The 14309-nt window shown below is 42.8% G+C and overlaps 1 protein-coding gene across 1 annotated transcript in view; it reads right to left on the bottom strand.

Annotated features, from left to right (window-relative positions):
* Window positions 1-14309, bottom strand: part of ATP2A2 (ATPase sarcoplasmic/endoplasmic reticulum Ca2+ transporting 2) — a 70424-nt gene that overhangs the window by 43774 nt on the left and 12341 nt on the right. Inside the window, 1 exon segment of the mRNA XM_009181707.3 lies at window positions 11345-11483. Coding sequence (XP_009179971.3) covers window positions 11345-11483 — 139 coding nt within the window.

The following is a 14309-nucleotide window of genomic DNA, read 5'->3' as shown; positions in this document are numbered from 1 at the left end:
CTGAGGCGGGCGGATCACTTGAGGCCAGGAGTTGGAGACCAGCCTGGCCAATGTGGTGAAACCCTGTCTCTACTAAATACATAAAAATTAGCTGGGTGTGGTGGTGGGTGCTTGCAATCCCAGCTACTAGGGAGGCTGAGGAAGGAGAATCGCTTGAACCCAGGAGATGGAGGTTGCAGTGAGCTAATCGGTCACGCCCTTGCACTCCTGCCTGGGCGACAGAGTGAGATTCCGTCTCAAAAAAAAAAAAAAAAAAAATTAGTTTCCTTAACTCTTTCCATATCTCCCTCAAAAAACCATCTATTCCAGCTTAGTCTTCGAAAAATTCAGCCAGAACCATCCTACCAGATATCTTCCAAAAGCTGACAAAGAAATTTTAAAGTCAGGAGATGACCCTTACATTCCAAACAGTGACTACAAAAAGGTCTGTTCCTTTCTGCAAATATAAAAATAGTTAAGTCAGTACTTTTTTATTTTCAGCTTCAAATTAGTTTACAACTTTCTCCAGTTTTCCAACACATCTGAAAGACCCCTTCACATCCAATTTCATAATGTAAATGAAAATATAAAAGTTACCAGGTCTAAAAGCACAATTTATGCCATTTAATCTTTCAGGCTACGCAAATAATACTTCGACTGACAAGAAAAAATTCAGAATTGAAGTTCACTCTATAGTTTTCACAGAACTGAATTATCAGGCTAAATGCTAGATTGCATGGTCAATTTGATTACTAATTCTAAAAGAGATAGAAGTTTAAAAGGCTCAACATGTATAGTCTTCATAAAATAAATACCTATTTATCTGGCCCAGGTTACATAATCACAGTATGCTTTTCCAAAATGTTCCACACACTAGTTGTAAATGCCTTAGAATTACATCTTAGCCAATTCAATGACCTGGCTGGTCCTAGTAACCCAGCCAACTGTCATGTCTAATTTGGATATAAGTTTACAAACACCACAAAAGGTCACCAGAGCATACTGACAACCTAAATATTACAACTGGGCCGGGCGCAGTGACTCACACCTGTAATCCTAGCACTTTCGGAGGCCGAGGTGGGTGGATCACCTGAGGTCAGGGGTTCGAGACCAGCCTGACCAATATGGAGAAACCCTGTCTTTACTAAAAATACAAAATTGGCCAGGCATGGTGGCACATGCCTATAATCCCAGCTACTAGGGAGGCTGAGGCAGGAGAATCACTTGAACCTGGGAGGCGGAGGTTGCGGTGAGCCGAGATCGTGCCATTGCACTCCAGCCTGGGCAACAAGAGTGAACCTCCGTCTCAAAAAATAAATAAATAAATATTACAACTGTAACAAGGCTTCCTCAACATGATAAAGGGCACCCATGTATGAGACCCACACCTATGTCATACTTCACGGTGAAGGACTGGACGCTTTCCCCCTACGATCAGTAAGACAAGGATGTCTGCTCTTGGTACTTCAACGTTGTATTGGAGATTCTAAGCAGGGCAATTAGGCAAGAAATAAAGGGCATCCAGACTGGAAAGAAGTAAAAACATTTTCATTTGCAAATGCACGATCTTGTATTCAGAAAATCTTAAGGAACCCATAAAACTATTAAAACTAATGAGTTCAGCAAGATTGCAAAGTACAAGATCAGTACATAAAAAACAACTGTATTGCTACATGCTAGCAAAGAACAATCTGAAAATGAAATTGAAAAACTGAAAAAAGAATTCCTAACTCAAGGAAGATTAAAGACTTAAATGTAAGGCCGCAAACTGTAAATATTCTAGAAGAAAACTTAGGAAATACTCTTCTCAACACTGCCCTAAGCAAAGAATTTATGACTAAGCCTCAAAAGCAAATGCAACAAATAACTTGACAATTGGGACCTAGTTAAACAAAAGAATTTCTGCACAGCAGAAGAAATCTATCAACAGATTAAACTGACAATCTACAGAATGGGAGTAAATAATTGCAAACTATGCACTCAACAAAGGACTAATATCCAGAATCTATAAGGAACTTAAATCCACACAAAAAAACCCAAATATCACTGTTGAAAACTGGGCAAAGGGTATGAAAAGACACTTCTCAAAAGACAACAATCGAGTTGTCAACAAACATACGAAAAAATGAAAAAACGCTCAACATCACTAGTAGAGAGATGCAAATCAAAACCACAATGAGATAGCATCTCACACCAGTCAGAGTGACTATTACTGCTAGGCACGGTGGCTCACGCTTGTAATCCCAGCACTTTGGGAAGCTGAGGTGGGAGGATCACTGGAGCCCAGGAATTCAAGACTAGCCAGGGCAACATAGTAAGACCTCATCTCTACGAAAAAAATTAAAAATTAGCCCATCATAGTGGTGTGTGCCTACAGTCCCAGTTAACTTGGAAGGCTCAGGTGGGAGGGTCACTAGAGCCTGGAAAGCCATGGCTGCAATGAGCTATAATCATGCCACTGCATTCCAGCCTGGTCAACAGACTGAGACCCTACCTCAAAAAAAAAAAAAAAGGAAAAGAAAAAAAGAAGAAAAAACAAGGGGGGGAGAATACTTATACACTGCTGGCAAGAATGTAAACTAGCTCAGTCCCCGTGGAAAGGAGTTTGGAGATTTCTCAATAAACTAAAAACAGAATGACCATTCAACCCAGCAATCCCATTACTGGGTATATATCCCAAGAAAAAGAAATTGTGGCCAGGTGTGGTGGCTCACACCCATAATTTCAGCACTTTCGGAGGCCGAGGCGGGTAAATCACTTGAGCCCCAGGAATTCGAGACCAGCCTGGGCAACATGGTGAGATCTTGTCTCTATGAAAAACACAAAAATTAGTAGGGTGTGGTGGGCACCTGTAGTTCCACCTACAAGGAGGCTGAGGTGGGAGGTTGCACTGAGCCGAGATCGCACCACTGCACTCCAGCCTGGGCGACAGAGTGAGACCCTATCTCAAAAATAAATGTGGTATATATACACCATGGGATGCTACACAGTCATGCAAAAGAATGAAATCATGTCCTTTCCAGTGAAATGGATGCAGTCAGAGGCCATTATCTTAAGTGAGTTAACCCAGAAACAGAAAACCAAATACTGTATGTTCTCACTTGCAAGTGGGAGCTAAACACTGGGTACACATGGTCATTAAGATGGTAACAATAAACACCGGGCACTCCAAAAAGTAGGAGGAAAAGAGGGGCAAGGGCTGAAAAACTATCTGTGAAATACTATATTCATCATCTGGATGACAGAATCAGCAGAAGTCCAAACCTCAGCATCACACTTTATATACACGTAACAAACCTGCACATGTACCTTGAATCTAAAAATTTTAATTAAAAATAAATACCACCAATAGGCCAATTTCAAGTTACAAAAAATTATTCCAATTACAAATATTTTCCCCCAAAAAACCAATGCAATACTTAATAAACTTAACAAAAGAAGCGCAAGACTTGTACACTGACAACTAGTGTTGAAAGAAATGACAGACCATAAAAAAAAAAAGGAAAGACATCCCTATGCTCATGGATCCAAAGACTTGCTATCAAGACACATGGTACCGACCTAAAGACAGAGACCAATGGAGTAAGAACAGACAGTCTAGAAATAAATTCTTGCATTTGTAAATTAGTTCCATCAACTAATAAACATTATTCAGCAATAAGGAATGAAATACATGCTATATTCATGAACGAAATATAACACTATGCTAAGAGAAAGCCAGTCACAAAGACTGATTCCATTTATATGCAATATCCAGAAAAACAAATAGTAATCCACCAAACAGATAATAAACTGCGGTTGTCAGGAACTGGTGGGAGGAAAACAGGGCAACAACTGCTGATGGGTATGAGTTTTTTTGAGGGTGATGAAAATGTTCTGGAATTAAGATGATAATGAAGATCACACAGACCTTGAATATACTAATAATCTGGCATTCAATAATTGCATTGAAGGCCAGGTGCAGTGGCTCACACCAGCACTTTGGGAGGCTGAGGCAGGTGGATCACTTGAGGCCAGGAATTCAAGACTTGCCTGGTCAACATGGCGAAACTCTGCCTCTACTAAAATTACAAAAAAATTAGCTAGGCATGGCCGGAAGCGGTGGCTCACGCCTGTAATCCCAATACTTTGGGAGGCTGAGGAGGATGGATCACGAGGTCAGGAGTTTGAGACCATCCTGCCCAACATGCTGAAACCCTGTCTCTACTAAAAAATACAAAAATTAGCTGGGTGAGGTGGTGCATGCCTGTAATCCCAGCTACTCAGGAGGCTGAGGCAGGAGAATCGCTTGAATCAGGAGTCGGAGGTTGCAGTGAGCCAAGATCATGCCACTGCACTCCAGCCTGGTGACAGAGCAAGACTCGTCTCAAAACAAACAAACAAACAAACAAACAAACAAAACAAGCAAGCAAGCAAGCCAGGCGTAATGGCCCATGCCTGTAATCCCAGCTACTTGGGAGACAGAGTCAGGAGAATCACTTGAACCTGGGAGGTACACAGATTGCAGTGAGCCGAGATCACACCACTGCACTCCAGTCTGGGTGACATAACAAGATTCTGTCTCAATAATAATAATATAATAATCATATTGAACACACACATACACTTCAACTGTTTCTTCTGCACAGCAACTATGTTTCCATTAGGTGAACCTATCATATACTTCTGATTTCAAATTTCATTCATAGAGAACTTACGATAACATTACAACTGTTAATATGACAGTTCTGTCCTTAAGGTGCTCACTGCCTACTAGTATAATGACAGTATTTAATAAAATGTCCACATGTATTCTAAACCTAGATGTCTGTTTTGCATTCCTGTTAGAAAGGTCACAATTTAAGAAGCAAGCAAGCAGCACTTAAGAGCCCAATGTCTCACATAGCTGGGCTTAACTAAAATAATAGTAGGTCAGGCGTGGTGGCTCACGCCTGTAACCCCAGCACTTTGGGAGGCCGAGATGGGTGGGTCACTTGAGGCCATGAGTTTGAGACCAGCCTAGCCAATATAGCAAAATCCCATCTCTACTACAACTACAAAAATTAGCTGGGTGTGGTGGTGCACACCTGTGAGCCCAGCTACTTGGGAGGCTGAGGCACAAGAATCACTTGAACAGGGAGGCAGAGGTTGCAGTGAGCTGAGATCATGCCACTGCATTCCAGCCTGCACAGCAGAGTGAGACCCTGTCTCAAAAATAATAATAATAATAATAATAATAAAAATTAAAGAAAGAGCCCAACATCCAAGCAATGTATATGCTTTTAAACAATTACCATACTGTGGGGGAAGAGCTGGGGCAAAAAAAGTGGTAAATAACTACCAGAATCAGCACTATCCCTGAAGGATTCAGAAACAGGTGAAAGGAAAATGGATTTAAATTTGTACTCCGCTTGGTAGTAGTAGTATATTCACCTAAGGGATTTAAACTCAGGGTTTTTTTGAATATTAAATTCATTGTCTTTTGAATATTCAAATACAGGGAATGGTTGCCAGGGGCCAGGGAAGAGGGGAACAGGAAGTTAGCGTTTAAGAGGTACATTTCAGTTAGGGAAGATAAAAGTTCTGGATGGTGACAGTCCCAAAACAATGTGAATGTACTTAATGCCACAGAACTACATGCTTAAAAATGGTTAAAATAGCTAATTTTATAATATGTATATTTTACCACAATATAAATAAGGAAAAATCCCATTAGACTGAAAATCTTAAGTCACATACACTACAGATCAAACATTATTTGACCTTTCTAAACTATCAAATGCAACAACAAAACTATACTACAATATACAGAATGACATTTCAGTGTGAAAAGCGAGATAGGTCAGGGTAATAACCAAAGCTTCACCACTATGAGATCTGTGCACATAGCAAATTTATTAATAAATTCTAAAAAATCTGCCTAACCTTCCAAAAAAAATGTGGCTTTGGTGGTACTGAAAACTGCAAAAAAGGCCTGGATGTCTGCAGCATGAAGGAGCAACATAAGATGAAATCATAGAAGAAAGCAGGAGGTACACACACACAATGAAAGTTTATCAGGTCAGAGAATTTTGTATTTTAAGTGCAATGGGAAAGTCCCTTAAGGGTTTTTCAGCAGATGAATAAATAACACAACCTTTAAGAAACCACTCTGGCACTTGTGTGGAGAATGGACTGGAGGAAGACAACAAAGGAAGCCAGAGCCTAGTTAGGAGATGATGACAGCTGCGGTGTGAGATGATGGCTAGACTAGTGTGCTGACTAAGGAAACAGTTCACGAACTTGGGTGTGTTCTGGAGACAGAATCAGTGGTCTTACGGACAAATCAGAGGATAAGAGAGGGGGAAAAAATATCAAGATGACTTCCAAGTTTCTCAGTTAACTAGGTTAGAGTGTCTTACAAGAGACGGGAAGGACTGGCAAGAACCAGGATTCAGAGATACAGAGAAATCAAAGTCACCAATTGAAGAGAAGTTGGCTTTTGTTTGTTTCTTCAAAAAGGATGGTGCTTTGAGGTATCACGGTTATGGTTTCCTCTGAAGCTGTCTACCATTGCCATCTACTGATGCTAACTGAGGATAATGGCTTTGGGGGTAATTTCTCTAAGTCTTCAAGTAGACTCAACACACTAAAATAGCCCAACAAGGCAAAGCGTAGTGGCTCACACCTATAAATCCCAGAACTCTGGGAGGCCAAGGCAGGAGGATCACTTGAGGCCAGGAGTTTGAGAACAGTCTAAGCATCATAGATAGACCCTGTCTCTATTTTTAAAAAAAAATTAAACAAGCAGCTGAAGAAATGGTAAGCATAAAATCAAACAGAATCTCATACACATATTTAGGTGATGTCATCTACAACCTCCCCCACCACATATATTTGTGGAAAAACAATCTCCTTTCCAATGTTTCCTTCTACAGGTAGTAGAGTACCATCACACCCAGTCACATAAACTAGAAATCTTGTCAGTATCTTTGATTTACATACTCTCCTATCTATTCAGTTACCAAAATTTGTTGTTTTGAGCCAGGCACAGTGGCTCACACCTGTAATTACAACACTTTGGAAGGCCAAGGCAGGAGGATCGCTTGAGCCCAGAAGTTCAAGCCCAGCCTGGGCAACAAAGCAAGACCTCAACTTTACTTAAAAAAAAAAAAAAAAAAAAAAAAAAAAGGCCAGGCGCAGTGGCTCACACCTGTAATCCCAGCACTTTGGGAGGCCGAGGCAGGAGGATCACAAGGTCAGGAGATCGAGACCATCCTGGCTGACACGGTGAAACCCCGTCTCTACTAAAAATACAAAAAAATAGCTGGGCGTGGTGGTGGGCACCTGTAGTTCCAGCTACTTGAGAGGCTGAGGTAGGAGAATGGCATAAATCTGGGAGGCAGAGCTTGCAGTGAGCCAAGATGGTGCCACTGTACTCTAGCCTGGGCAATAGTGCGAGACTCCGTCTCAAAAAAAAACGCTGGGCATGGTGTCATGTGTCTGTATTACCAGCCACTCAGGAGGCTGAGGCAGGAGGACCCCTGAAACCAAGGAGTTTGAGGTTGCCGTGATCACACTACTCCACTCTAGCCTGGATAAGAGAGCAAGCCCCTGTTTCCAAGTTAAAAAAAAAAGAGAGGCCGGGCGCGGTGGCTCAAGCCTGTAATCCCAGCACTTTGGGAGGCCGAGACGGGCAGATCACGAGGTCAGGAGATCGAGACCATCCTGGCTAACACGGTGAAACCCCGTCTCTACTAAAAAATACAAAAAACTAGCCGGGCGAAGTGGCGGGCGCCTGTGGTCCCAGCTACTCGGGAGGCTGAGGCAGGAGAATGGCGTGAACCCGGGAGGCGGAGCTTGCAGTGAGCTGAGATCCGGCCACCGCACTCCAGCCTGGGAGACAGAGCCAGACTCAGTCTCAAAAAAAAAAAAAAAAAGAGAGAGAGAGAGAGAGACAGAAAGAAAGAAAACAGGGAGGACAGAAAGAGGGAGGGGAGGGAGAGGAGGGAAAGGAGGGGAAGAAGTGGAGGGAAGGAAGGGAAGGAGGGAGGGAGAAAGGAACTGCTTTAGGCAGGGCGTGGTGGCTCACTCCTGTAATCCCAGCACTTTGGGAGGCTGAGGCGGGCAGACCACCTGAGGTCAGGAGTTAGAGACTAGCCTGATCAACATGGAGAAACCCCGTATTTACTAAAAATACAAAATTAGCTGGGCATAGTGGCGCATGCCTGTAATCCCAGCTACTTGGGAGGCTGAGGCAGGACTGCCTGAGCCCAGGAGTTTGAGAGACCAGCATGAGTAACATGGCAAGACCCATCTCTACAAAAAAATACAAAACTTAGCCAGGTGTGTGGTGGCTCATGCCTGTGATCCCAGTTATTCAGGAGACTGAGGTGGGAGAATCACTTGAGCCCAGGAGGTCAATGCTGCAAAGAGCCGTGATGGTGCCACTGCACTCCAGCCTGGGCAACGAGAGCAAAACTCCATCTCAAAACAAAACAAAAAAATCTGCTGCTTTGTAACTAAGTCAGAGGCTTACTTTTTGAACTACTCATGACCAGAATTCTGTACCCAGTGGAGATTCAGAGTTAATATTCTAGGTTGAGACCTAACAAAAACTTTTTTAAAAAGAGTGCCCCCAGATGATTCTGATGTGCACTCCTGCTTAAGAGCCACTATTCGTGAACTCAAAAATCTTTCATTATTCTTAATGTTACTGTCCTCATTATCTCTTGCCTAGACTACTAAAATAGCCTCCCTGTATCTCCAGCCTTCCCCATTCTGACCTATTTTCTTCATCACTATCAGAATTCCCTAACTCAAATATTTTTTGTTATGAAAAAAAATGTGGGCCAGGCGCAGTGGGCTCACGCCTGTAATCCCAGCACTTTGGGAGGCTGAGGCAGGACTGCCTGAGCCCAGGAGTTTGAGATACCAGCCTGGGCAACATGGCAAGACCCGTCTCTACAAAAAAATACAAATCTTAGCCAGGTGCGTGGTGGCTCGTGCCTGTGATCCGTTATTCAGGAGGATGAGGTGGGAGAATCACTTGAGCCGAGGAGGTCAACGCTGCAGTGAGCTGTGATGGTGCCATTGTACTCCAGCCTGGGTGACAGAGTGAGACCCTGTCTTCCCCTCATCAAAAAAAGTGACAACTGGTAAATTCTGAATAAGATCTTACATACTATTGTATCAACTTCCTAATTCTGATAATCATACTGAGGTTATATAAGAGAACATCCTTGATGTTATAAAACAAATGTTATTTAGGAGTAAAGGGGCATCATGTCTGCAATATACCCTCCAACAGTTCATACGAAAATGTGTGTACACAGAGTGAAAGAATAATACACCTGTGATAAAATGTTAACATTTGTGTCAAAACAGAAAATTTTGTGCTTTGAGATGGAGTCTGGCTCTGTCGCCCAGGTTGAAATGAAATGGTGCGATCTCAGCTCACTGCAACCTCTGCCTCCTGGGTTTAAGCAATTCTCCTCCTCAGCCTCCCGAGTAGCTGGGACTATAGGCGGGAGCCACCACGCCCAGCTGATTTCTGTATTTTTAGTAGAGATGGGGTTTCACCACTTTGGCCAGGATGGTTTTGATCTCCTGACCTCATGATCCACCTGCCTCAGCCTCCCAAAGTGCTGGGATTACAGGTGTGAGCCACCGTGCCCAGTCAAAACAGGAAGTTTTAAAAAATCCAATAGCCAAGACACTTCATTCTGAGTTGTACTTTTCTTAACACTATACTTAAGGAAGATGTTAAATCATTTACACACACCATTTACACACAAATACTACACAGTCCCAAATAATCTATTTACTGGCATATATGTAACAGTATCCTTTTATTCTGGAAGAACAACAAAAATTTCTGGATGAGAGAATATGACAAGGCAATTTCCTTTCAGAGGCCAAAGTTGTAGAGCATGGTTAAGGGATGCAGCTCTTTGAATTCTTTTCATTAAAATGAGTAAGACGATAAAAGACAAAGCACACCCTTCCCAAGTCAGTATAAAAGCATTACTATGAGATAATTCACAAATAGCAACAAAGTAAATAGTATACTTAACTCAGAAAGGTATGAAAAGCCAGATAATCTGAATAATAGTAAGTAATGACTCTCTAAGTGAAACAGCCAAAACGAGCAACCCACCTAGACTACTCTGGTTGGTCCCAGGGGTGCTGTGATTTTGGACTGTCAGAAATATGACTGCTGGGCACACCTGTAATCCCAGCACTTTGGGACACCAAGGCAGGATCACTTGAGCTCAGGAGTTTGAGACTAGCCTGAGCAACATGGCAAAACCCCCCCTCTACAAAAAATATAAAAATTAGCTGAGTGTGGTGGCATGCACCTGTGGTCCCAGCTATTTGGGGGGCAAAGTGGGAGGATTGCTTGAGCTTGGGAGGTAGAGGTTGCAGTTGAGTTGAGATCATGCCACTGCACTCCAGCCTGGGTAACAGAGAGAGACTCCCATCTCAAAAAAAAATAAAATAAAAAAACAACAGCACTAATCTAGAGCAGTGAGGATACTGACCCCTTAGAGGTCTGTGGAGAGTTCTGGACTCACAGTGAATCCATGGACTCTTTGAAGCTGATCTCTGGAATTCAGGCAGAGACTCCTGGTTCAGGGTAACACATAAGTATTTTTAAGCATATCTTTTTTTTTTTTTTGAGATGGAGTCTCACTCTGTCATCAAGCTGGAGTGCAGTGACGCAATCTCGGCTCACTGCAACCTCTGCCTTTCGGGTTCAAGCGATTCTTCCTGCCGCAGCCTCACAAGTGGTTGGGACTACAAGCATGCGCCACCATGCCCGACTAATTTTTGCATTTTTAGTACAGACGGGGTTTCACGTTGGCCAGGGTGTCTCAATCTATTGACCTCGTGATCTGCCTGCCTCGGCAACCCAAAGTGCTGGGATTACAGACGTGAGCTACCACGCTGGGCCAAGCATAGCTTTTAGAGTCTAGAAATTACCCTTGACCATGAACTCAATTAGATAGTTGTAGGTATGACTTAACATTTGTGCCAAGAACCAAAATAGGAAAAACAGTGTCGTCATTAGCCAGTATTCTAACAAATTGCTCACTATAATTAATTGTCAAATCAACATTAGGTTTTACCTCTCTAGCACTTATGTTCTACAATGTATTTAAACAAGTAGAATTCAAAATACCTTGTTTAAAAATAAAAACCAAAAGCCTTACCAATGACAGGAAGGGAGGTGCTAAAACACTTCAAAATAATTTTAGAGAATGCAGGATTTGTATGAATGGCACTAAAATGTGTTAATTGATACATGAAAACAATTATTTTAAATATAATTATGAGCCTTGAGAAAAAGACTACATTCGGAAATACAATCTAGAATAAAAGAAAAATGACCAACTCAACTCACCAGCAATTTCTACAATATCACCAGGAACTATGTCTTTAGCTTTAATCCGCTGTACACTCTTTCTGTCCTGTCGATACACTTTGCCCATTTCGGGCTCATATTCCTTAAGGGCTTCAATGGCATTTTCAGCATTTCTTTCCTGTATAAAAGAAAACAGAATAGTAGTAAAGACCTGCCTGACACTGCAATTATTTCTAACCCAAGGAATAAAATTTTAGAGGTCTCATCTTTTAAAAAAAAAAAAAAAAAAAAAGTGAAAAAAAAGAAGCCCACTAGTAACATTTGCACTAAACAATTCACATCTACGGCAACAGACACAAGGACACTTATTATTTTGTATTAAAAACAAAACGTAAGTACACTCAATTAAGGTAAGGGGATAAAACAACGAAGAAAAGCAATTATAGACTCTGCTGTCCCTAAGACTGTAAAACACAGCTTTCACCTTTAGCCAAATCCCCCTGCCATTTAAAATGAATTCTGTCTCATGAGAAGCAGTACAGCCTAACAGTCTGGGCTCGGGAGGCTGAGGCAGAAGAATCGCTTGAATCCGAGAGGCAGAGGCTGCAGTGAGACGAGATCCTACCACTGCACTCCAGCCTGGGCAACAGAGCAAGACTCTGTCAAAAAAAAAAAAAACAAAAACAAAAAACCACCCAACTCTGGGCTAAGCTGCCTGGGTTCAATACAGGCTCTTAGCAGTTACATTACTGTATAGAGGTTACACAACACACAAGTTTACTTTCTATAAAATGACAACACTAACAGCTCCTACTTCAAGGTTTGTGAGGATAAGAAGTCATATGTAACATGCTTAGATTGTGTTTGGGCACACAGTAAATGCTATGAGTGATGAATCTCTCTCACAAATTCTAAGAACTATCCCTCCAGTTGTAAAGACCAATGAATGGCTGAACTCTCATCAGAGCACTGCCAGTCACAAGTTATATATTTCTCATGACATCATATATGAACTATCAACCATTAGTAGTCACCGTAATTTTCTTCCCGATTTCAAAATGGAAGTTGTAGAATCAAACCAGCCTAAAGAAAATCAAACGACACAAAGATGAAAGCTGGTAACACGTGTACCTCGGTTTTGATGTATATACCCCTGAAAAAGTATTAAAAAACCTTAAATTTGGGAAATTCAATCAATCTCAAATCAGACATTCTTACTCTTCAAGATCATGTTGGGCAGAATTTAACTGGACTGCTCAAGGTTAAACAAATATCCCATGAGCACTGTATTTTGCATATGCTTAAATTATGAGCTGAGCACAGTAGCTCATGCCTGTAATCCCAGCACTTTTGAAAGGCAGAGGTAAGAGGATCGCTTGAGCCCAAGAGTTCCAGACCAGCCTGGGCTGAACGTAACGAGACAGTGCCTCTACGAAAAATGCAAAAATTATCCTGGTGTGGTGCCATGCACCTGTAGTCCCAGCTGCTCAGGAGGCTGAGGTGGGAGGAGGATCTCTAAGCCTGAGACAGAGATTTCAGTGAGCTGCGATCATGACACTGCACTCCAGCCTTGGCAAGAGTGAAGCTGTCTTGGGGGGGAAAAAAAGATAAATTATCTCTGACTCTGAGGACAAAGATGACAATTACAATCAATGAAAAGGCCGGGCACGGTGACTCACGCCTATAATCCTAGCACTTTGGGAGGCTGAGGTGGGAGGATCGCCTGAGGTTGGAAGTGCGAGACCAGCCTGGCCAACATGGTGAAACCCTGTCTCTACTAAAAATACAAAAAATTAACCAGGCGTGGTGGTACGCGCCTGTAATCCCAGCTACGTGGGAGAATCTCTTTAGTCCGGGAGGCGGAGGCTGCAGTGAGCCGAGATTGTGCCACTGCACTCCAGCCTGGATGACAGAGCGAGACTCCGTCTTAAAAAAAAAAGAAAGAAAGCCTTCCTTGATGACACTGGTCAGAAAAAAAATAACATGCCCCCCATACTACCTTATACTGTCATAATTTTCCTTACTTTCAGAAGGCCAGAACCCTCTATTGCTGCTCATACCATTCAGTATACTAAAGACTTAAGAATGTTCTTTTTCTAAAAACTCAAATCTTTTTTTTCTGAGACAGAGTCTAGCTCTGTCGCCCAGGCTGGAGTGCAGTGGCACGATCTCGGCTCACAGCAAACTCCGTCCCCTAGGTTCAAGCCCTGCCTCAGCCTCCCAAGTAGCTGGGGGCTCATGCTACCACACCCAGCTAACTTTCTGTATTTTTAGTAGAGATGGGATTCGCCATGTTGGCCAGGCTGGTCTTGACCTCCTGACCTCAAGTAATCCACCCCTCAGCTTCCCAAACTGCTGATACTACAGGCATGAGCCACCAGGCCCTGACCAAATATAATTTTTTTTCAGAAAAACATGAGAAGGCAGGGCGCGGTGACTCACACCTGAAATTCCGGCACTTTGGGAGGCCGAGGCGGGTGGATCACAAGGTCAAGAGATCGAGACCATCCTGGCTAACATGGTGAAACCCGTCTCTACTAAAAATAAAAAAAAGGCAGGCGTGGTGGCTCACGCCTGTAATCTCAGCACTTTGGGAGGCCGAGGCAGGCGGATCACGAGGTCGGGAGATCCAGACCATCCTGGCTAACACAGTGAAACCCCGTCTCTATTAAAAATACAAAAAATTAGCTGGGTCTGGTGGCAGGTGCCTGTAATCCCAGCTACTTGGGAGGCTGAGGCAGGAGAATGGCGTGAACCCGGGAGGTAGAGCTTGCAGTGAGCCAAGATCACACCACTGCACTCCAGCCTGGGTGACAGAGAGAGACTATGTCTCAAAAAAAAAAAAAAAGCCAGGCGTGGTGGCAGGCACCTATAATCCCAGTTACTCGGGAAGCTGAGGCAGCAGAATTGCTCAAACCCAGGAGACGGAGGTTGCAGTGAGCCAGTATCACACCACTGCACTCCAGCCTGGGCAATAGAGGGAGACTCCATCTCAAAAACAAAC

Source organism: Papio anubis, chromosome 9 (assembly GCF_008728515.1).
Source record: "Papio anubis isolate 15944 chromosome 9, Panubis1.0, whole genome shotgun sequence".
Lineage (NCBI taxonomy): Eukaryota > Metazoa > Chordata > Mammalia > Primates > Cercopithecidae > Papio > Papio anubis.
The sequence above is the reverse complement of the archived record's forward strand: the minus strand, read 5'-3'. Positions and strand labels throughout refer to the sequence as shown.